Source organism: Beta vulgaris, chromosome 8, assembly GCF_026745355.1.
Source record: "Beta vulgaris subsp. vulgaris cultivar EL10 chromosome 8, EL10.2, whole genome shotgun sequence".
NCBI lineage: Eukaryota > Viridiplantae > Streptophyta > Magnoliopsida > Caryophyllales > Amaranthaceae > Beta > Beta vulgaris.
This window is the reverse complement of record NC_079209.1, coordinates 55823787-55845858: the sequence shown is the minus strand read 5'-3', so window position 1 is coordinate 55845858 and position 22072 is coordinate 55823787. Positions and strand designations below refer to the sequence as shown.

General features: G+C 34.6%; 2 protein-coding genes across 5 annotated transcripts; one reads left to right on the top strand and one right to left on the bottom strand.

Moving 5' to 3' along the window:
• The first annotated feature begins 1249 nt into the window (after positions 1-1249).
• Positions 1250-4413, top strand: LOC104902006 (cucumber peeling cupredoxin). The gene is made up of 2 exons (XM_010689647.4): positions 1250-1568; positions 3741-4413. Exons 1-2 carry the CDS (start codon positions 1388-1390, stop codon positions 4190-4192), a joined length of 633 nt encoding a protein of 210 aa, XP_010687949.2. The 5' UTR covers positions 1250-1387; the 3' UTR covers positions 4193-4413.
• A 12192-nt stretch (positions 4414-16605) lies between these two features.
• LOC104902005 (hypothetical protein) lies at positions 16606-21488 on the bottom strand. Of its 4 annotated transcripts, none has more exons than XR_008967249.1 (7): positions 21167-21488; positions 20945-21059; positions 20717-20831; positions 19412-20350; positions 18075-18227; positions 17343-17976; positions 16606-17272 (listed from the first exon to the last, which is right to left on the bottom strand). XR_008967249.1 is itself a non-coding variant. In XM_048634658.2 (6 exons), exons 1-5 carry the CDS (start codon positions 21265-21267, stop codon positions 18088-18090), a joined length of 1410 nt encoding a protein of 469 aa, XP_048490615.1. In that variant the 5' UTR covers positions 21268-21488; the 3' UTR covers positions 16606-17976; positions 18075-18087. The 4 variants fall into 4 exon arrangements, 2 of the variants coding, with proteins under 2 accessions (XP_048490615.1, XP_019106953.2); XR_008967250.1 differs by having other exon boundaries at positions 16606-17260; XM_048634658.2 differs by having other exon boundaries at positions 16606-17976.
• Between the last annotated feature and the right edge of the window lie 584 nt (positions 21489-22072).

Sequence of the window (22072 nt, the reverse complement as noted above, 5' to 3'; positions counted from 1 at the left end):
TTTCTTATCTTCCATTTTAAAAGAATTTCCAGTAGGATTGATCTGTTCATTACTGACTTCGTAACTTCTCCGTATGTGAATTTAGCTGTTTACAAAATTGTTCATAAGAATATTAAATAAATCTCTACCTAAAGATGACAAAAGGAGAGACCTTAATGCGTTAATACTTAATAGCAACACAAAAGAGCACTTAGAAATGCTGTCGATTAATTAATTTTCTTGAAGTGATTTGTTTTTATATTACATACTTAAATCAATCTCTTGTTAGTTGTTTTACAATGTTTGTTTAGGATGGCTCCTTAAAAAGAGGACCACACGTCTTATTGTATACAATTTCTTTTGAAATTTTTGTTAGATGGGTTTTTACATAATAATAACTTTGAACCCAAAAAAAATAATGTTGAGAGTTGGTATTGGTTCAAGTAGTGAGCTTTTCCATATTCACTAGAAAGGTACAGGGTTCAATTCCTACCTCATACATTTGCTTGGGATTTAAGAGAGGAGAGGAGAGGAGTTGGGAGTGACTGACTTGTAATATGGCCTCTGGATGGGGGTCCTGTGCAAGGACAGCCCAGAGAATTTATTCTTACCAATTTTATTTTATTTCTAAATAATACTCAATTTGAAATTGTTGCTTGTAAGAAACCTAGAGTCAAACCGTAGATGAAACGATCTTACATCAATTTATTCTCGGGTATGTATGTCAAAATTGTCCCTTTGAAAGAAAAAGTCACACTTTACAAGTATTCATAATAAATTATTGTGAGATTGTCTATACAATTTTTTTTGTATTACTTAAAATATCATATCAATTTTGTTCCTTAAAAATTATAAATTGCAATAATTAGAATACCTCAAGATCTAGATTCTAATATGAAATTCCACTTAATTAAACCACATTAAATCCAATCCCTCATTCATCACTTCATATTAAGCTTTTAATAACTTTGAAATACCAAACCAGATCTAGCTAATAATTAATAAATTAATCCCATATTTCCTCTTCCACCACTTTTGACTAAAAAAAATTGAACATTTGACAACCCAAAAAACCAACCCAAGAAAAAACAAATTATATATATATAAAAAAAAAGTTGACCACTTCACATTATAGCTCTCCTAATCCTACAACTATCAACAAATCCACTAACACGTGTCAAACATCGAACGGTTTAACCAACCAAAAATTCTCCAACTCCATAAAAAACACGGCTTCTTTTCTTTTTGTGTTATAAATACCCAATCACTAACATTACATCCATCTCATATTCTCATCTCAACATCTTTTGCTCTAACACCTCAAAAAATAAACTCTTAATACAAAGAGCAGGGGCGACAAAATATACAAGTTGAAGAACACAAAAACTATCAAATTTTTATAAGAAAAATGGCAGGAAAGCAAGTATGTTTGTTAATGGCAATAGTTGTTATTGCTGGAATTTCTAGCATTTGTTCAGCTCAAAGAGCTCATATTGTTGGTGGTACTACTGGATGGACTATCCCACCTTCTACTACTTTTTACACTACTTGGGCTTCTAGGGAAACCTTTCAAGTTGGTGATGTTCTTGGTAATTCTTCTTCTTTATACTTCGTCCGTTCTTTTTTTATTGCAATATATCGACATGTTAATATTATATATATACTTTCTCGGTTCTGGAATAAGTGAAACATTTTTCTTAAAAAGCTCGTGTTTCACTTAAGCTTCGTTTGGTAGGGCGTAAAATATTTTCAGTGTAAAATGATTTTCATGAAAAACAATTTACAATGTAAACATACAATTTCAAAATTAGTTTTCCGTGGTTGGTTACATGTAAGAAAAATAATGAAATGAAAGGAAAATGAGAGGGAATAGTAAGGTAGTGAGAAGAATGCATAAGAGAGATAAAAAAAAATAATTCCTTCATTTTGAATGGAAAATGGTTTTCCTTGTGAGAGTAATTTTACCCAAAAGAAAAATGGTTTTACACTATTTTGCCAACCAAAAATGTAAAACTAAAAATAGAAAAAAACAGTTTTTCACAAAAATATTTTACGCCTTACCAAACAGAAAATTTAGAATAGGAGGAAGTACTACTCGATGCGTTCCCTAATTGTTAGTTTTCCTATTTTGGAATCTGTATCGTGACAGTTTGTGATGTGTTACGTATTAAACGAATTATGAAGTTGATGGCAAGTATCATGGGTGGGAAGTGGATAAATTTTATAATTAATGATTTATTATTGTTAGTGATTGGATCTGGATTTGAATAAATGATAGTGATTAGGTTTTAAATTCAATTTTTAAATTTTGATTGTTTTTATTTGGGCAAATTTTTTATTGACTAAAAGGAAGGGGAGAGGAAAGTGGTGTCTATGAATGGTGACAAAAGGTAATTAAATAGGTAATAGCATAAGGAAACCAAAGAAACAACAAATATAAAAGGAGAATATTCTTTAACATTATTGTAATGGAGTAAGAGAAATAAAGGGGGAAAAATACTTCTTCAGAAACTTAGTTTCTTTTTCTTTTAGGGAAAAAATTTAGTTTTTTATATACATTATTGTAATTCATAAGATTTATATAAGTGAGGGAGAGGTGGTAGCTCAATGCAGTACCATCTTGAATTTAATGGCATTGCTCGAGTTCGAATTCTCATCCCAACAATATATTAGGTATTTATTTCTGGGTTGTTTAGCCTTGTGCCCAGCCTCTGAGCTAATATGCTTTGCAGACTAATAGTCTAGTAGGAGTTGATCTTTGTACCAATCATCTTTCTTAATAAAAAAGAAATTATATAAGTTAAATTTAACCTGAAATTACTTGGACATAAAGAGTAATAATGAGATTACCCTTAATAACATTAACAGTCATATAATTGAGTACGAAGCTGTCACAATAAATTATCAATAATTGAGCCGCTAATGTAGTTCATCACTATGCACAGTATACATGGAATTCCAACATCTCCATAGTTGGATCAATTTCAGCTTTTTGGTATTATTCTTTATAGTACCTTTTGGAGAAAAAAATTATGTGGTGGTGATAGTGCAATCTAGCATGGCACTTTTGGAAGAATGTAGGGGGCTAGTGGAATAGCACATTGAACACAAATTTCAAAAGTTATATGATTGGAAAAACATGATTTTGAGAGAAAACTTCCTAAATTCTATGTATTTTTCCTTGAACACAAATTTCAAAAGTTATGATTGGGAAACAAAAGTGTATTAGGTAATTTGACAAATTCTAAATATGTCACATATTGCAACCAAAATCATTTCTTAGAATCTACTATATTTTCATCATACACCTCATTTCTCAAAATCCATTCTTATAAAATAATAATGAGTTAGAATTTGATATTTGAAATATACATACAAACTTAAACACCTATAATATGAGCCTAATACTAATTGTGAAAAACACACTCAATCATTTCCGCTCATGCATCCATAATATACGACAAAATATTGATTGTCTTACTTTTTTTCCTAGTTGAAAAGAACACTTGTACGAATAATTGTTTGTTACAAGGATAACGAGTTCATAACCCATGAAACACGACAAAATATTAATTGTTTTCCAAATTGAAATGGACACTTGTATGATTTATTGTTAATTGTAATGGTAACGAGTCCTTAAGCTAAGTCAGTAGATATAGACATATAGTAGTACATCTAGTAATAATATTGTGATTCTACCCAATTTCTTCTAAAAAATACCATAATTGTATCTAACATGTATACTATTTTTGCAAATGCAGTGTTCAATTTCCCTACAAATCAACACACAGTAGCTGAAGTGAACCAAGCCAACTTAAACTCATGCAACACTGCCAACACTATTGGCGCTGTCCATACTACTGGCCCCACCAACATCACCCTCACTGCCGGAACCCACCACTACATCTGCACCATTGGCACCCACTGTACCGGCGGTCAGAGGCTAACCGTCGTCGCCACTGGCCCTTCTGCCGCCACCCCCGCTGCGGAACCCACCCCTGCTGGTGGCGCCGCCACCCCTGCCACCGGTCCTGCCACCCCTGGCGGTGGCGCCGACTCCCCCGCCGGTGGCTCCACCGTCCCTGCCGCCTCTACACCCTCTGGTTCCGCTGATGTTCCCGCTGGTTCACCCCCAGCTGGCAACTTCGCCGCTTCCACCGGCGTTAGCGTGTTGAGCTTGGTGTCTGTTGCGGCAGCGGCTTTGATGTTTTAGAGATGATTTTTGTCCTACTAATGTGGTTGTGTTTGGGTATTTTTTACCCAATCTTCTAGTGTTGTTAATTGTTATTGGTGAATTATTTTTTATCAGGTTTTTTTATTGTTGAGGGTTTATATATATAATTTTTGGTAGCTCTTGTATAATAAAGCTGGCTTTTCATTCAGCTTTTGTTTTCTGGTACAATTTATTCGTTATAGTATATAATTTCTTCTCGAGCACAAATTGTTCAATGGTGTCATTAAGTTTTGTTCAAAGTTCGGATCATCAATACATGCCAAAATGCCAATTATGCATAGTTGAATATGTCTCCCATTCACATAACTAAGTATAGTTTTACTTTTCTTTAGACTTCTTTTTTATATGTATGGGGATAGTCAAATCTAGTTTGTTCTTACATAAATATATATAAATTTATATAGTCCTAGTCCTAGCATAGATTTGACGGAGATGTTACTATTCCCTCTGTTTCAAATTATAAGACATTTTAGCTAAAAAAAATTGTTTCAAAATATAAGGCATTCTTGATTCTACAATACCAATGTAAGATTAAATACAATTTTATATTATCAAGATAAGCTTATAGGTTATTTTGTATTATCAATACAATATTTAATGTCAATTCTTGTTACCCATGCAAATCTAACTAAAATTAACTAATGGCCTTCAACATTTTAGTTAATTGTTATGCTATATTTGAGTTTGACTTTTTTATCGTTTCTTTGGTTGAGTAGTTGATTACTAATGGTCTAATTGGCAATTAAGTAAATTGGTAAGGGGACAACATAACCTCCCCTCCCTTTCCTTATATAATAAAGATTAGCAATAAGGAGATGTCAATACTTCTTTTTTAGAATATATGTATACACGACATAATCTAAATTATAATTTTGAAAATGAGTATTTACAAGTTTTTATTCACATGCAAATCTATCATTTGAGGTGTTTCAAGTTACAATATCTGCCATCTTTCAACAACATATAATAAAGTCATAATATGCGGCATATGTTGTCTTAGGGCATTGTTCTCTTTGACATAAAACAACCAAACTGAATTGAATTGAACTGTACTGAACTGATTGCAACTGAACTGAACTAAATTGAACTGAACTAAAATAAACTAAATTACAACTAATAGAAATGATAATTGGGGCTGAACTGAACTAATTGCAACCCGAACTGTACTGAATTGAACTGAACTGTTTGCAACTGAGCTGAACTGAATTGAGCTGAACTGGACTGAAAATAAACTGGGAAGAACATGCCCTTGAGCTATGATGTTGATAGAATTGTGACTTGAAATACATGAATCTTAAACATTTTTTATTCACTTATTGCCTAATTAATAAGTTGTAGTTAGCAATCAAGGATGTCTTGGGCTCTGCTGGCTTAGTGGTTAAGATTGATGTGTTCGTTGTGAACAATAGATCACAAGTTCGAATCTCCCTTCTTCGTACTTTGTATTGCGAAACTATTCATCACTAAAACATAGTCAAGTGGGATCCTGTTATATTCTTCTCAATATATACTTTCAAGATATCAACTTTTTATAATTTTTATTTATATACAATCAAAGATATTGATTATAAAAAAAAAAGTGCATTGATTACATAAAAAAAATAAATGTAATACTAATTTAGGACGTAGGAGGTACTCCCTCTGTATTTTTTTTTATCTTTCCTACTTTGACTTTGCACGTTTGCCAATACACTTATTCTACATTAGATAACTTCCATTATATATTAGTAAAAAATCATAATAATTGAATATTAATAAAGTACTCATTGAGATGAATCAAACGAGACCCCACATGACTATATTTTTTCTTATATATTGAGAAAAATTTAAAAGATTCTCTTTAATTGTAAATAGTGTCAAGATTCTAAGTGAGAAAGATAAAAAAATACAGAGGGAGTATGATTTACATATTATCTGTCCAAATATTCATGTTGAAAGATCTACAAGTATTTGGGATGTGGGAGTGATTTATACAATCATTGAACAACTCTTCTAACTCCACCATTATTAGTTAATTGCACGACCATCTAACGTTTGAATTGGTGAACACTTTACAACCACCCCCGAAATAATTTTGACATTGTGTAATTGATCCTCTTAGAGTAGAAAAAGCACCTACTCAAAAGTGATTGTGACTTTCTCGAATGTGCTTATAAATTTTGTCAAGCATCAATTGGCCTAGTGCACTTTGATGAGATGCTGATTTGTGATGCCAACTTTTCAAAGCTAGCACATTTCTCCGAAGCATATGATAGTTTGGAATATTGATTATGACATAATATCTAACTTATTTGAGCAATAACATATTAATTCTGCAACCTTTTTAAGAGTAACCTAAAGAAATAAAATGTAAACATTTTATCTTATGGAGTTATGGTGAAAAAATTATATCATGTACCACCTTGAGTGAAAAAATTATATATTCGACACTAATGAAATTACTAAATATAATATAAATCATATTATTGAGATAATAAGTTCATTTAATTATGTCGTCTTTACGTTTTGCTGGAAAATGCTATATAATTCTGCTGGGAGGGGACTTCTAACCTAATTATTCCTATAATTAGATGAAGGAAATCAGAATATATATATATAGTCAGACAGTTTTCTCTCAATATTTTCTCTCTCCTCTTTTCTCTTTCTCTCAAAGTCACGTAATATTAACTCTACGGAAAGAAGAGCCCTTCTTCCTTCCAACTAACATTGGTGGAGTGTTGATCTGGATTGGTGGACCAAGTAAAGGAATCACAATTGAGGTTCTATCTCCGCGATTTTGACGAGGTTTGTGGAATTCACGCATCAAAGATTATTTCTAAACTATTATGTGATACTTGATTGTATATGCATGAGATCCTATTTTAAGTGCTTATATGATTCATGAAATTCCATTTATAATACTTATAATCCTACATGGTGCGTCTACAATTTTATATCCTTCCTATTAAAGATTGTTGTCCAAGAACATACTTGATTGTTTACAAATTATAAAGAGAATTTATAACTTATTAGTGGCCTACGAGATGCTATTTGTAGCTAGCTATCACAGCGTCGTACTGCATTAAGTTTTGAGATTGCAACAACTAATTATAATTATATAAGGATGGTATAAGCTAAATTTTATTTTCTTTATGTAGAGGGGAGTGTGTGTCATATAAAAAATGATGTACTCTCTTAACATCAAAAGAAAAATAGAAATACAAGAATTACAAACATTCTTAGCTATCTGCGCACCTCGTTTATAAAAACATCTACAATAAGTTTATCTTTTTGAATATATTTCGAAAATGGATCACTTTTTATCCATATGAGTTATGAAAATATTATAAAGTACAAAGAAGGGGAAATTCGAACATGTGACCTATAATTCACAACACCTCAATTAATAAGTTAATTATCTATCAATTGATAAATATATATCACTATAAACTATTGAAAGCAACGTTAGAACTTAGAACTTGAACAATCCACGCATACTGCACACATAGAGCGCGAATTATGACAACAATTGATAATAAATTTAGAAAAGTAACAACTTTTTTTGCTTTGAATTATTACTAGCCAGGCCACTATTGAAGATTGGAAGTTTGGTACAGTTCCAACTCAAATGCTAAAGTGACCTCACCCATGATTCAAATTCAAGTATTTTCCTTTTAGGCATAGGCACAAGAAAACAGAAATCAAGAGTTAAAGAATATATATAAAGAATAAACATACATTTTCTTCATACCACTAATCATATATCTGGATACCTTCATCCGAATTTAGTTGGTACATTATATTAATCTTTCATAATTTAGAAGATATGAATTGAAAATATATAACATGAGTATACAAGCAATATTCTTTCTATCCCTCATGTTAAACAATGGTTCATTATAATTTCTCATCATGCACTAGTATGATTTGTGATTGTGATGCTGACATACTTTTTTGTTCTTTAATGTTATATTGTGCCCCTTTTTTATTATTATCAATTCACATAATCATGTTCTTTTTTTTAGTTGACTCTGTAAAACTAAGTTTAAAAGATAAAAAGTTAAAAGCACTAATAAGTTTCAATCTTCTCTCCGAATACTCCTGAGAATCATAGGGAGCTATTTGTAAACATCATCAAAGTTAAGGAGAACGCCAATCTAGGTATATATATATATATATATATATATATATATAATATATATATATATATATATATATATATAATAATATATATATATATATATATATATATATATATATATATATGGGGCTCCTAATCTCTCACAAACGCCCTACGAGGTCGCAGGTCCGATTTGCAACTGATAAGGTCCAATCTAGACTAGCCAATTGGAAAACCAAATTTCTATCTAAGGCAGGAAGATTGTGTTTGATCTCCTCTACCCTATCCAAAATGCCTGCCTAGTGCCTATTACATGCAAGCATCTTTTCTGCCCAAAAGCACCTTAGAGGACCTGGATAGTATTTGTAACAACTTTCTGTGGGGTGAGAACTGAGAAGGGGAACAAGAAAAAACTTCACTTGATCAATAGGGAAACTACCTTTTTGCCTAAGGTTTATGGGGGCCTGGGGATTCGTAGTTAAGTCTTTATGAATCAAGCTTTTATGGCCAACCTAGGCTAGAAAATGACACAGGGACCACATAACATTGCTCAAGACTGCCTTTAATCAAAGTACCTACACAATAACCATGTAATAAAGTTTGAAAATGGCTCGGTGATTTGGCGTAACATTGCAGTAGGCTGGGACCTGCTAAGCAAGAATATCAACTGGAATGTAGGTGATGGCAAGTCTATTGACTTCTGGCACGATGACTGGTTGTCAATACGGCCTCTTCGGAGCTGGGTGCAGGGCTCCCTCCTCCGGTCGGAGTGTTGTAGGTAAGTACAAAACTTGGTCTCCTTGGGGGGGAAGGAACCTTGAGTCACTATCAATCGCCCTTACGAAGTACATTGTTCATATATAGAATCCCTAGTATCCCCCCCCCCAAACTTTCAAGAGCACATTCTCACACCGCAATTTGTGGTGCCTAAGGGGTTTCCCTTGAAACTAGCATATAGTTCGTTCCCTTCTCCTTAATCCCCCTGTGAAAATAAACCTCTCTTAGATATGGCAGGGCCAGATAGAACCTAAGATCAAATTTTGTATGTGGTTGCTTTGGCATGATCGTATTCCTCACAGGAATCTTCTAGTCCATATATAGAGGAATTGTGTTTGATGGGTCGTATCCTAGGTGCCAACAGCATAATGAGGATAGCTTTCATCTTCTTGTTAGTTGCCCTGTTAGCAAAGGAATTTGGATGCTTGATGGGGTTCCCCGGTATTCATGTAAGGATTTTCGATCTTGGCTTAGATTGAACATGACCTTAGAGGAAATATTTAGAGGTCTGCCTTGGGCCATTGTCTTCCCCTATAAGTGTCATGAGGTTTGGAAGGATAGGAATAACTGTGTCTTTAAGTCTCAGGATCCCTCTCCTATAAAAGTCATTAGCTTTCGGGCTTCGAGATGTACGAGAGAGTTCGTTCTGGCCTTTTCCAAGGTCATCACTAGTATTGTGGTCAATCATTGCTTTGCCCATCCTTTAAGTCACGTAATGATTCATGATGATGCTTACTTTACTGGTATAGGTGAAGTTGTCGGGATTGAGGGTGTAGTCAGAGATCACCGGCGTCAATGGATCATGGGGCTTGGGAAAAAGATTTATACTAACCATTTTCTTGCAGCGGAGCTCCTTGCTATTTTGGAAGCCATGTAAGTGTGGAGGCTCATAACTTACATAATTCCATCATATATTCTGATAGCAAAAATGCGATTGATCTCATTTCTGACAAACATGCTAATTTGTGTCTTAATATATTAAACTCATGTAGGCAATGGCTCAGGTTGTTCTCAGAGATACTGATTAGGCATTGTAATAGGAAGTTTAACCATGTAGCATTTTGTATGGTCAAGGCTTGTAGGGTCATAGATGTGGCTTGTATTGTAACTAGGATTTTCCTTACCTTCCTAGTTATTGCATTGAACATTTGTCTTCGGAGTGTAATATGTTTAAAAGTATTAATTAAGGAACGAAAGGCTTTGTTTACAAAAAAAAGCACCAATAAGATATTGACACACATAGCAATACATATATAACTAGTTATTGGTCCTGGATGATGTTGTGCGTTATTTGATAAGACTCTGTCATATGATTGTTCATGTTGACAATTGACATTATTTTGTCACCAATAAAAAGTTGTAGTTTGATGGTTAGATAATGACTTACACATTATCAAATCAATAATTTGAGACATTTTACATACATTTTAGGAAGGTGGCAACACGTGGCGATGCCTCTTTTTTTCTTCTCTAATTGTATTAGCAAAAACATCATTGTTTAGTCTAATCTTATTGTTAAACCAATTGTATTGACACAATTGTATTAGTAAAACTTGTGATGAATACTTTAGTAATTTTTTTTAAGAGTGAATTAGTATCATTGATGTGGTAGCTCATTGGTAAGAGCCCTATATTGATATTATTCACAAGTTAAAAACTTTTGTATGAAAGAAAAGTGTCATGTGCGTGGTATATATACATACTCTTGTCAATTCACAAATAATATGACGCCATGTCAAGATTTAAAAGAGACGTGAAACATAACAAGTTTCGATACTTGTCCATATATTTTAATAACATATATTGATATTGATTTTACCAATACTTTATTGAGCTTCTTAATAATAATAGGCCACAATAATTAATTTATTAGCACATAAAATTAATTTTTTTTGTAGCTATTTCCTAACGGAATGGAGTATCTATCCTATCGTTGCAAGCCAAACATATAAACGTGTATGTTCATTCCAAAGGATCCTTTCACATGGATCGATTGTAGGAAGTAGGAATCCACCTCAGACGACCCACATAAAATGTCATATAGTGACAAATGGTATACTATATTCTAGTATACATAGACAACTCACAACTGTAATATTAATGCGTTTACCATGGAAATGTACATATATTATGATCTTGGTTTTCGTTTCATGTACTTCATGTTGAAGATGCCACCCATGTGAGATACTTCTCCACCCTTTTTCTACCAACATGTTACCTTTAGCTACTCCGGCCTACTCCTTTTTTTTTTTTGTATGTTACCTCTTGTTTCTTTTTTTGAAATTAGAGTATTTTGTTGACTATATAATGACTTGTGAGCTCATGGTAATTCATTAATGATTTTCGGTTCGAAAACTTGTGAACTCATTGTGATAATCTCATGTATAATGTATTTATTTCTTACAATGAGCTCACAAGTTTTCGAACCGAACATCATTAAGTTTGATTTTCACTTTGTTTAATATGTGGACTACAATTTTAAGTTTAGTTTGGCTCATCAATAAACGAACAAGGTCAAACCAAGCTTAGACTGAACCGATTCCAAAATATTTGAGAACAATTTTGTTCATGCCCACACTTTTCTACTAACATGTTTCCTTAATTAGCTTCTCTTCTTCTTTTTTAGTTACCCCTAATTTCTTTTTTTCAAATTAAGAGTATTTTGTTGACTATAATGTGATGGAATTAATTATCTTCCTCCCTAATCCCTATAACAACCAAACAAAGTGACTAGGAGATTTATTGACTTATTATGGGGCCTTTGTATGAATTTTCAAGATATTGACAATGATAAGAAATTGGAATTGCGATGAAAGGGTGGCTAAAATTTATAGCTACTTTGCTAAATGCCATCTTGAATGGGCTCTACTTTGTTTAGAAAATGTAGTTTAGGAAACTATATATGGACCAAGTTGGCATTAATTTATATCGACTCCTTAGAATTATGCAATAGTCCGTTAGAAGTATATTGTAAGATTTCAAATATTTTTGTAATCTTGTATTATTTTGAAACTTATTTTTTTTAAAAGAAAATGATTATATATGTAATTGGTAACCTAAAAAATGAATGAACATAATAAAAAGAATAGAATGATCTTAATCTTAATACTCTTCAAATATAGAAATCCACAAACTTCATAGACAATATGAGGCCCCTAGGGAAAAAATAGTTGCAAAGTGGGGATGGAATGGTGATTTTTCACTAGTCTAAATAATAATCATATTATTTGCAATAATAATTCAAAATCAATATATAGAAATATATATTCGCAAAAAAGGCTATAAAAATTCTCTTTGAGAAACCAATAAGTCAATACGATCTGCTAAGTATCCGAAACATGTAAATTTGAATATTCGAATAAATTTTCTATTAGAACGGTATACTTTCTTTGTTTCTTAATTGGCATTTGCTTTTGAAGGTTAAACTTTAACCGCATATACAATACATGTGTGTTTGATGGTGTATCTTACTAAATTTACTTCAATGCGAATTCTCAAAGTTTAAAAAAAATGAGGAACTTAAAAGGTATAATTAGAAAGATAGAAGTAAATACTTCAAAATTATGTTTTTTTTTTGAATGGTAAAATTGATTCATTAATAAAAAGTCATACGACATCTACATAAGCAATCGAATCAAACAAATACATAAGTTGAATCAAACAAAAATTTCCTTCATAAAAACTACGATCGTCAAACAAATCTTGCAATGTGGAACATCTCCCGCTTATATCGCTGGAAAATATAGCCTTGTTGGAGAGACAATCTAACGATCCCTTGTAGTCCTGAGGATGATTTCCGTCGGATTCATCTGACCGTATTCGAAAAATTGATAACCTTTGTGATCCCGCATAATTCTTCACCAACAAAATAATTTCACGGCAATCCATTAGATCTAGTATCCCGGATTGTAACCTGTAGAAATTCCCCCTCTAAAAGAGGATAAAAACCCTATCTTTCGAAGGAGGTCGAAAAACCTTGTCTTTCGAAGGAGATCGAAAAACCTTTTTCTTACGAAGGAGATCGAAAACCCTGTCTTTCGAGGGAGAAATCGTTATTGGAAACCTAAAAACAAATAAAAAAAGCAAAGGTGGGGGTTTTCCAACGGTAAAAACCGATGGAAGCCCCTTTAAAAATCAACAATGGAGGCTAGGGTTTTTGAAAGTAGAGAGGAGAGAGGGGAGAGAGAAAAAAAAGGGTATTTTTTATGTGATTACTTCAAAATTATGTGAAACTCAATTTCATAGTCTTATTCGTACGGTCGCATCGATCATCAACTCCACATACTTATAATTGGTCATATAAAACATATTTACGATTAACTATGCTCATAATGAACGTACATCACTACATATAGAGGGAGATTGTTCCATTCGAGTTATGATCATTGTTGCATTCGAGTTATCATTGTTGAATTAAGTATCCTAGGTACGCATATGAGTATAAACATAAAATGTGTTTGACATTAATGAATCTCTTTTAACAAGATACTTATATAAGAATTTTAAATGGCCCGACTTGGATTTTATTAATTTTATACAGTTTGAACTTGAACTCACCTCGAACTTAAATAATAAGGCTCAAGCTAATTGGTTTTATAAGAACAATCGAGTTTCAATCCAAGTTTAAATTTGAACTCAACTAGTTAACATATGTCAACAATAAGCATGATAAGATATATTGTAATGTTGTTGTTAGTTGACTCTAGTGTCTCACTCGAACAATGCAAGTTGTGTTGAAAATCCTCCCAATTTTGTCATTCAATTGATTAGGCCTTAGACCTTAGACCTTGGTGTAATAATTATATAATAATCTTATATATAATGTATTTATTTCTCACAATGAGCTCACAGGTTTCGAACCGAACATCATTAAGTTTGTTTTTCACTCAATTAATATGTGGAATATAATTTTAAGCTTGGATTGGCTCATCAACCAACGAAACAAGCTCAAACCAAACTTAGACCGAACCGATTCCAAAATGTCTGAAAACAATTTTGTTCATATCATGTCCATCCCTATGTACGCACAAAAACATGTGCTCATGTGCATATAGAAAAACACATATACACTATAAGTGCACAAACATAGGTGTTGTTTGGTTGATATTGTTTAACATAGGAATTTAGGATTCCTAGTAATTGAAATTTTTTGGTGTTCTTTGGTTGACAAATTCATGGAAAGTAAAATTCTTAGGGGGTTCTACTTTCCACAAAATGGAGGAAATTACTTACCTACAGGGACCTAGGTAAGTGAAAATTCCCATGGGAATTTTCATTTCCCATTAATCATCCCCAAACACCTTCGAGCAATTCCTAAAAAATAGAATTGCATGGGAAAATAAATTTTCAAGGAATTTGCATTCCTTACATCAAACCAAACAAGCAAATACATATATTTATACACCAGAGTGCATTTTATGCACAAAGATACATCACTTAAAAGCATGAACGCGAACACACATATTAAACCTAAGGGCAACTTCAATAGTGCAAAAGGACTTCCTAGTAATTTAGCAAAATACGTAGCTAGTTGCTAAATCATTGGAGCACAAAATGGAGCTATATTATTGGTAGCTCCCCAACCCCCGTCAAATTCCCCCACCCTCCCCCACCCTCCCCCACCCCCTGTCGAATCCCCACCCCCATCGACCAAACCTCGGGGTTGCAGATTCCGCGAATTGGGCTACAAAACACCGGCCAAAATCGATCAAAAACAGGATAGCCCAGCCAGAATTCCGCTACGGGAATGGGGGAGGGGGATTCAACAGTGGGTGGGGGAGTGGGGGAATTCGACAGGGTACGAGGTGGGGTAGGGGAGGGGGTTGTCAAGGGTGGTGGGAGGGTTAGGATTGGAGTTTAGGGTTAAGGTTAGGGGTAGGTGGTAGAATTAGGGTTAGGATTGGGGTTAGGATTAGGGTTAATGACTAACGGAAACTTGACGCCGTTAGTCATTAAGGGCATTTCATGCATTTTGTGGAAATAGTAAGGGTACTTGATGCATTTTTTCAAAAATAGGGATACGCCATGAATTTTGAAAAACACATGGGTTCCTGGTGAAAAGACCGTATATAAATTTCTATAAATTACAACTTCTTTTATAACTACCAAACAACTTAAGCTAATTTCTAGAAATTCCAAAAGAAAAATAGATCTCGACATATTGTAAATTTCTATAAAAAAAATAATTTCCAGCAACAAAACAAACATTTAGTTTAGATGATATTGACATATCATTTCCAAGCTTGTGCTGAACAAATATTTTGGATCCACTAAGAGGAATTGATGTGTCACTACGTTCTTCGGCCCATAAATTCTGTCCAAATCCGCCTGTGCAATTGGTGCTTGAAGACATTAGTCTGGCGGTCTGGCCCCATTATTCGGAAAGTTTAGTACTTACTCCAATTAGAGCCTTGTCAACGGTGAACAAAAAATTCATCAAATTTCCCTTCATGAACAAAAATATCACCTCCATTCCACTCATGAACAAATAAATCATCACTATACCTCATTTCATTTTTTAAAAAAAATATTTTGAAATATGTTAATATGTGTATCATTGTATAGAGGGAAATAGATTATGAACTTTGGTACAAATTTTTTTTTTTTTTTTGATAAAGGAATTTTCTGGAAATTCCATAGAAATTTCTAGAAAATTTTCCAAAGTTACCCAAGACATGTGGCAATTTATCATTAGCTTGTTTTGTATAGTTTAGGATGAACAATGAGCAATTTGTTCATGTCATGAACAAATTATTATCACCAATGGGAGAGGTGTTTTTTTTTTGTTCACTCAAAAAAATTGCAATTTCATGAACAATTGTGTCACCGTTGACATTGCACTTATAATCTATTTTATTGTGTCTACCGGTTATATAATTGGGTGACTTTATGATTACAACGTGATGGTGAGACTCATTAATAATTTCAAATTTACAATTGAAATTGACAAGTATGCAATCTAAACTAATTTACCATATAATCAAATGTTTTTCTCCTCTCAATATATTTCTTTGATGATGGTGAAACTCAAGTCCCTTGTGACAAAAGAGTTGAGATATGCAAATTAGTTTATTGTGATAATAAAGTAGGCAACCCTAGCCAAAGAAAACATTGATTTTTCTATATGATATCGTGTGTTGTAGCATTTTCTACGTTGTACACCTAATATTTTTTTTCTTTCAAGTTATACCCTTGAGTAAAGTCAACATTAATTTTTTCGTTTATTTTTTTTATATTCACTTCTTTAGATGTACATGAGGAAATTTTCCAACAAAAAATTTACCCTGTTGCTTTGTTTTGTCGAACATTTTAAAGAAGAAGAATATTTTTCCTTTTTATTGTAAATCTAAACAAATGAAAACAAAAAAATAACAAAAACCCTAACATCCAATCAAAAGAATTGTACAAAATAGAACAAAAAAAGTTTAAAAATACAACGTAGAAATTGCTAAAACATAGGAATACCACGTAAAAAAAAAAACAAAGAAAAACCTTTATGGCATATAAAAAATGACACTGAAAGCAACAAGAAAACAAAGTTGAAAATTCAAACAAATACTTCTATGAACCTGGATAAGTTATGTTTTGGTCTTTTAGAAACATACTTAAACCATACAGTGATACAGTCATTATGGGCCACTAAACAGTACATTCTATAGCTATTAGATTCAAATTTTATATAGCTATCAATGACCTAGCACCTAGTAGTCCTATGTATGTCAGAGATAACCATAGGGTTAATTGAAATCCATGTGGAAATAACATGTTAGTATGTCATCAATCAACAAATAGTGTGCTGCAGAAATCTCCTTTTGTTCAGCAAGAGAGCCCACCTCTACAAGTAGATACACTTCGGGCCATGCAGCAACTGGTGATCCTGTCTCACACTTGAGAGAGTTGTCTTCAGCTATCATGTTACTGAGAGACTTTATTTACGTCAGGCACCTGTGTCGGATCCTCGCTACTTTGAATTGCGTATGTACAATTTGAAACTCGTCTTGGGCAAAAATCACGGAATTTTTCATAAATTTTACGAGTCAAACACTTGGACAAATACCGGCGTCTAATGCAAAAACCAAAGTCTAGGTTAAGTTGGCAAAGACAAATATTCAAACTTCACCGGGGACAGCAGCTTATTCACTCATTTATTCCCGCAGGCAGGGGAACAAAACCTAGACAGAAAACTGTATTATATTGTCAATTCTCATTCGTCACTGCAACAAACGAATCAAATAGAAATTTCCAGAAACTGACCTCAACAACTACACCAAATTTTAGCCGCCTGTCCAAGCATACTTTGCCAAGACCTCCCCGGTGACGACAGAGTAAACAACCCGCCTGCTGGGGTGGGGCAGCTTTTTTGTTTCAAAACGACCCTTTTTTTTCGGCAATAAGTCCAGCTAGCCAACCTTCTTGCGCAAGAGATTTTACTAGAATCAAGTATTTTGATACTAAATAGAAAGGATAACTCCAACCATTCCTTTGTCCTCCACGCCTCTTTAGCTGCATAAATCACAAGTACATGACCCTCACATGACAAATGCGCATCAAGCTCTCCCTCCTCAATCACCAATTAACATATGTGACCTAATACTGGATGGGCTGATTCTAAGAAATTGCAAACCCCTAGAGTAAGGCGCACAATCATCACATTACAAATTCCAGCTGCAAAATGCGTAGAGCCCGTTTTTTTTCTCCCTTTTTTGGGGCCGTGGGACGTGGGTGTAGGGGTGGAGGTACATAATCCTAGGTTGAACAGAGAAAAAACGAATTAGGTTATGCTGAATGCAAGCTCCACAGTTGCTTCTCTGTTTATTGCAGAACCACGTCCAGGGAAAACGCTTCAGCGAACTAATTCTTCACATCTTACAATCACAACCGCAATCACCTGCAACGGATACAGCAGAAATACAATTCCTTGAGGGGGTTAGCATGATTACAAACAGCACCAACAACTGACTGAAGTGGAACTTCAAGGATATTGACCTGGTTGCATTCCTTAGAGCAAACGAAAGCTAGCTTCATTTGTGGAATGGCTTCTGCAAAAATGTGCATGAGATGTGGGTTCTTCATGAAAAGAAAGAGTCCATTCACAACACTGAAGTTCTAGATTTTGTGAATGGGATTTCCCTTTTCCTCCTGAAAATATTTCAATTCAGTCCTTTAAAAGGCATTGCTCAGATGTTTCTTCGATCTATATTTCTGTTTGGATTGTCATTTTTTGTGCTACCTCCTACAACAAATTTAGCAACAATTCTTTAAGAACAAGTGAAAGACTCAAAATTAAAACAGAGAAATGCAATCTTGCCACTAAAATGAATAACTTGGTCTAAAATGAAGTGCACCTCAACTAGCTTTATATCCTATCTAATGGCTTCAAGCTATAGAAAGACTTTCCTTTTGGGTGGCAAATGGCAGATATTTTACAATATATCAACCTAATAAACAGCAGAAATTTAATTCTCACCAGAGCTGCCAACAATGGTGAGATATTTGGAATATAAATGATCCCCTCACATAGACTTTCTATGACAACCTTTTGTAATAGATTGGCATAGAGGAGGGGCACTTTTGGTAATGCACATTAGTTTGTTATATGTTAGCTTGAGGAATAAGGAACTAAGTTAGTTGGAGGAGAGAGTAGGAAAATCCTCCATAAATAGAGGAGAGTAGGAAGACAGAAAGCATGTCGAATATTGGTATAAGTGGTCCGTTAGTTTAATTGAAAGATGGACATTCCTCTCGAAAGAGGGCTAGGTCGTAATTGGTGATTTAATCATCTATTCAATCATATCTTCACTTGTTTCTTGCCTTAATAATCTCTCTCATTTCCCTAATCTTTCTTTTATTCCATAATCTACTGCTTTTGGTCTGTTATTGATGCTAGTTCATCACACCTTTCAGTAGTCACCAATGGGTATCTATAGTATGGGATTCAATGCCCCTTCCAACCTGAGATAGTCATTTGTCAATATATGGTATCCTTTTATCAGTTTAGCTAATCCATAAGCTTGTTCATAAATCCATAAGCTGACACCATAAAAAATCTTTGTTCAGCTTCATTTTGATAAATCTAGGTTATGACATTTTTCTCAAACCGTCTCACTTAGTACAGCGGCCATATTTTGTAATGCTGAGTCACAACCATGTTATATAAAGACCAGGGTTCTTTGAAAGTCTAACAGCTATCTTGCAAAGTTGCTAGTCTTGCTACTAGCTACCAACCAGTACAAGGGAAAGGTTAGCATTGGGGCCAATACAAGAATAGACTGCATCAAAATTCAATAAATTGCATTTTACCCTTCAAAGAATGTGTTACATACCTGGCCATCTATATTGAACATGAAATTGGCTGGGTTGTGGCGCCGGGAGCCATTGAGAACCGCCAGCTTCTAACTCAAGATCATCTGGGGCTTTACGCTTCCTCAGAATTGCATGTCTATCTAGAACCTGATTGTCCTGTTCCTGTCTGTTGTCACAGGGTTCAGAGGGATCGTTGCCACTGTGCCTAGGGAAGAAACAGAACTCAGGATTCTTAGCACCTAAAGAGTACTTGCTATTCTCTTGCTGACTACTTGAACCACCATCACTGGTGAGACGACCAAGACCTTTTTCCACACTTATACCTTGCTCGGAAGGACCCAATCGTAAAGATAAATCGCAGTCTATTTCAGCTGCCTTTCCATGGTTGGCAACTAAGTTTACTCGCCTGTACTTGTCTGCTGCAGTTTCCACATTTTCATTAGGTAGCAGATTCCTCGTGCTGGCAAAACAAGGAGGCTGTGTTCCATGCCAACCTACTGGTGTGCCGACAATCACATTCCTAGGATTTGAGTTTTGAGGTGAACAGAACCCAAACTGGGGTTCTGGATTCTGGAATTGACTACCATAATACAAAGGATAAATAGAGCCAAAGTTCAGCAAGGAGTTCGATTCAACAGGCGCGGAGTGCATAGGTCTAGGAAAGTTGGGTTGGGAATAAGGGCTGGTGCGAGTAGCAATGTAGCTAGTGTTGGGCACCATTTGGCTGCTAGAAAGCGGAGATGTACTAGCCTGGTTTCCCATTGCTGATCTCGAAATGCTCAACGGACTCCCTGAGAGGTTTGGTGGTTGAGAGGGTGGTTGATGATAGTTGGGGCCATCGGGAACTGCTGGAGCTGCTGGAGAAGGTTCTTGAAATCTCGGGTTGAGATAACTCCTCGGATTACTGTTCCGCTGGCTACGTGATGCTCTAACAGGATGACATCCCAGAACAAGGGCAGCTGGACAACAAAATTCACATGGGGAAAGATCAATCATTGCTTACTGCTATCCATACAGACCTCATCAATCATCATAATGAATTCGGCACTCTTACAAGGCTATTATAACATACTGCTAAACCTGAGAAAAAACCCTTCAGCTAAACCCTAACCCCAGATTTTAGCATGATACAGTTTAATGAAATTTTCACCAAACAACCACTTCAAAAATTCCAAAATATCCACTACAATGCATTGAACCCCATCACAGTGACAATGCACAATCAAACAACAAGGACTAAAGCTCAAAGACCCAAGATTTATTAAATATGAGATCCAACAAAGCAGCAATTATTCACCAAAACACATTAAAAAAAAAAAAAATACCTTCAATACAAGGCTGAAGAAATTGACCACTTTCAGTACTTTCATCTCTTCTAATTATAGTATCAACAGCATCATTAAGGCGCTCCCAAAGTGTCTCAGGATCCATATACTCAGCCTAATCAATCAAACAATGCACACCCAATAAGCTCAAAACACAGCTAAAAAAGATAAAAGTACAAAAAATTTGCTTAAACCCACAAAAACCCAGAAATCATAAACACTAATTACCTCAGAATTAGCTTTAGAATACATAATTTCCTCAGCTTTTAACACAACACGAGGCAACTTCTCTTGCCATTCTCTGTTCTTTCTAGTAATAGAACTATGAGCTTCAGTGACAACTCTGAAGAAACAAACACATAGTGAGCATTACAAAAACAATGAAGATAAAAACAATGAAATTGAGCTCAAAAATGGTGGAAATCATGAATTAAGAAAAGACCCAAAAACCTGAAAATTTGTTGAATGATAGAACCTCTAATGGGTCGGTGTCTATCACAGTGCCAAGCTCTTCTAACGCACTCATAAGGTCTTGGACCTGGTCTAGGCATCTTAAATTTTCTTGCTTTCACTCTTTCTTTTTATTTTATTTTTGTAAATTTCTATGCTTTTCTTGCAGTTTTGTGAATAGAGTGAGAAGAAAGAGAAAAGAGAAGACTGATAAGGAAGTTATTCTGTACATGGGGTTGGGGGTTCCCCTTTTGGCGCACCTTCTTCTCTTTCTCTCTCCTCCTCTCCACTTCAATCTCCTGTTGCTTTCCTGCTTTTGAACCTAGCAGACCAGGGCCTCACTCACTCAGTGAGGGTAAACTTGGGAAAACACATACATGCCCACATGGGGATCAAGGTTTATTTTTTCGGAAAAATTGACAAGATCGGTCTCAACTATTAGTGTTTTATGATAGATATAGGTGATTAATATGGGTCCGGCTTGAGAGTCTACCCCCGCTAGAAAATCAACGGATTTTTGGGCACGATTTTTTAGCATGCGAGCGAGTCCGACCTCGTCCCTATTATTTGGGCAAAAGAATCAGGTCACCAATATGAGAAATTAGGCTATTTTTTTGTCCGATTAGAAAAACTCGCATAGCCCGACCCGAATTAGCGGGATTTCAGTCTGGAGCTTTGGCTGTTGGTTTGACCCGAAACGAGTCACTTTTTTTGCCAAAGCCTGACCCCGTCCATGATCACTTTTACCTGTTTTTTTAGTTACAGGCTTAACTGAACTGAAATGAGTTGAGCTGAACTGAAACGAGTTGAGCTTAACAGAATTAACGCAAAATTGTTTGAGGAAAGTAGCTGGACTAGATTGAAATTGTGCCAAAAGAACAGGGACTAAGTCGTAATGATTTATTC

Excerpts from the sequence above, each read along its gene's own strand:
- LOC104902005 (XM_048634658.2), bottom strand. The coding sequence starts at position 21,267 with ATGCCTAGACCAGGTCCAAGACCTTATGAGTGCGTTAGAAGAGCTTGG. Across the intron at positions 21,060-21,166 it reads ATCATTCAACAAATTTTCAG|AGTTGTCACTGAAGCTCATA; the intron begins GTTTTTGGGTCT and ends TTGTTTCTTCAG. Across the intron at positions 18,228-19,411 it reads TGTTCAATATAGATGGCCAG|GAGGAAAAGGGAAATCCCAT; the intron begins GTATGTAACACA and ends AAATATTTTCAG.
- LOC104902006 (XM_010689647.4), top strand. The coding sequence starts at position 1,388 with ATGGCAGGAAAGCAAGTATGTTTGTTAATGGCAATAGTTGTTATTGCT. Across the intron at positions 1,569-3,740 it reads TCAAGTTGGTGATGTTCTTG|TGTTCAATTTCCCTACAAAT; the intron begins GTAATTCTTCTT and ends TTGCAAATGCAG.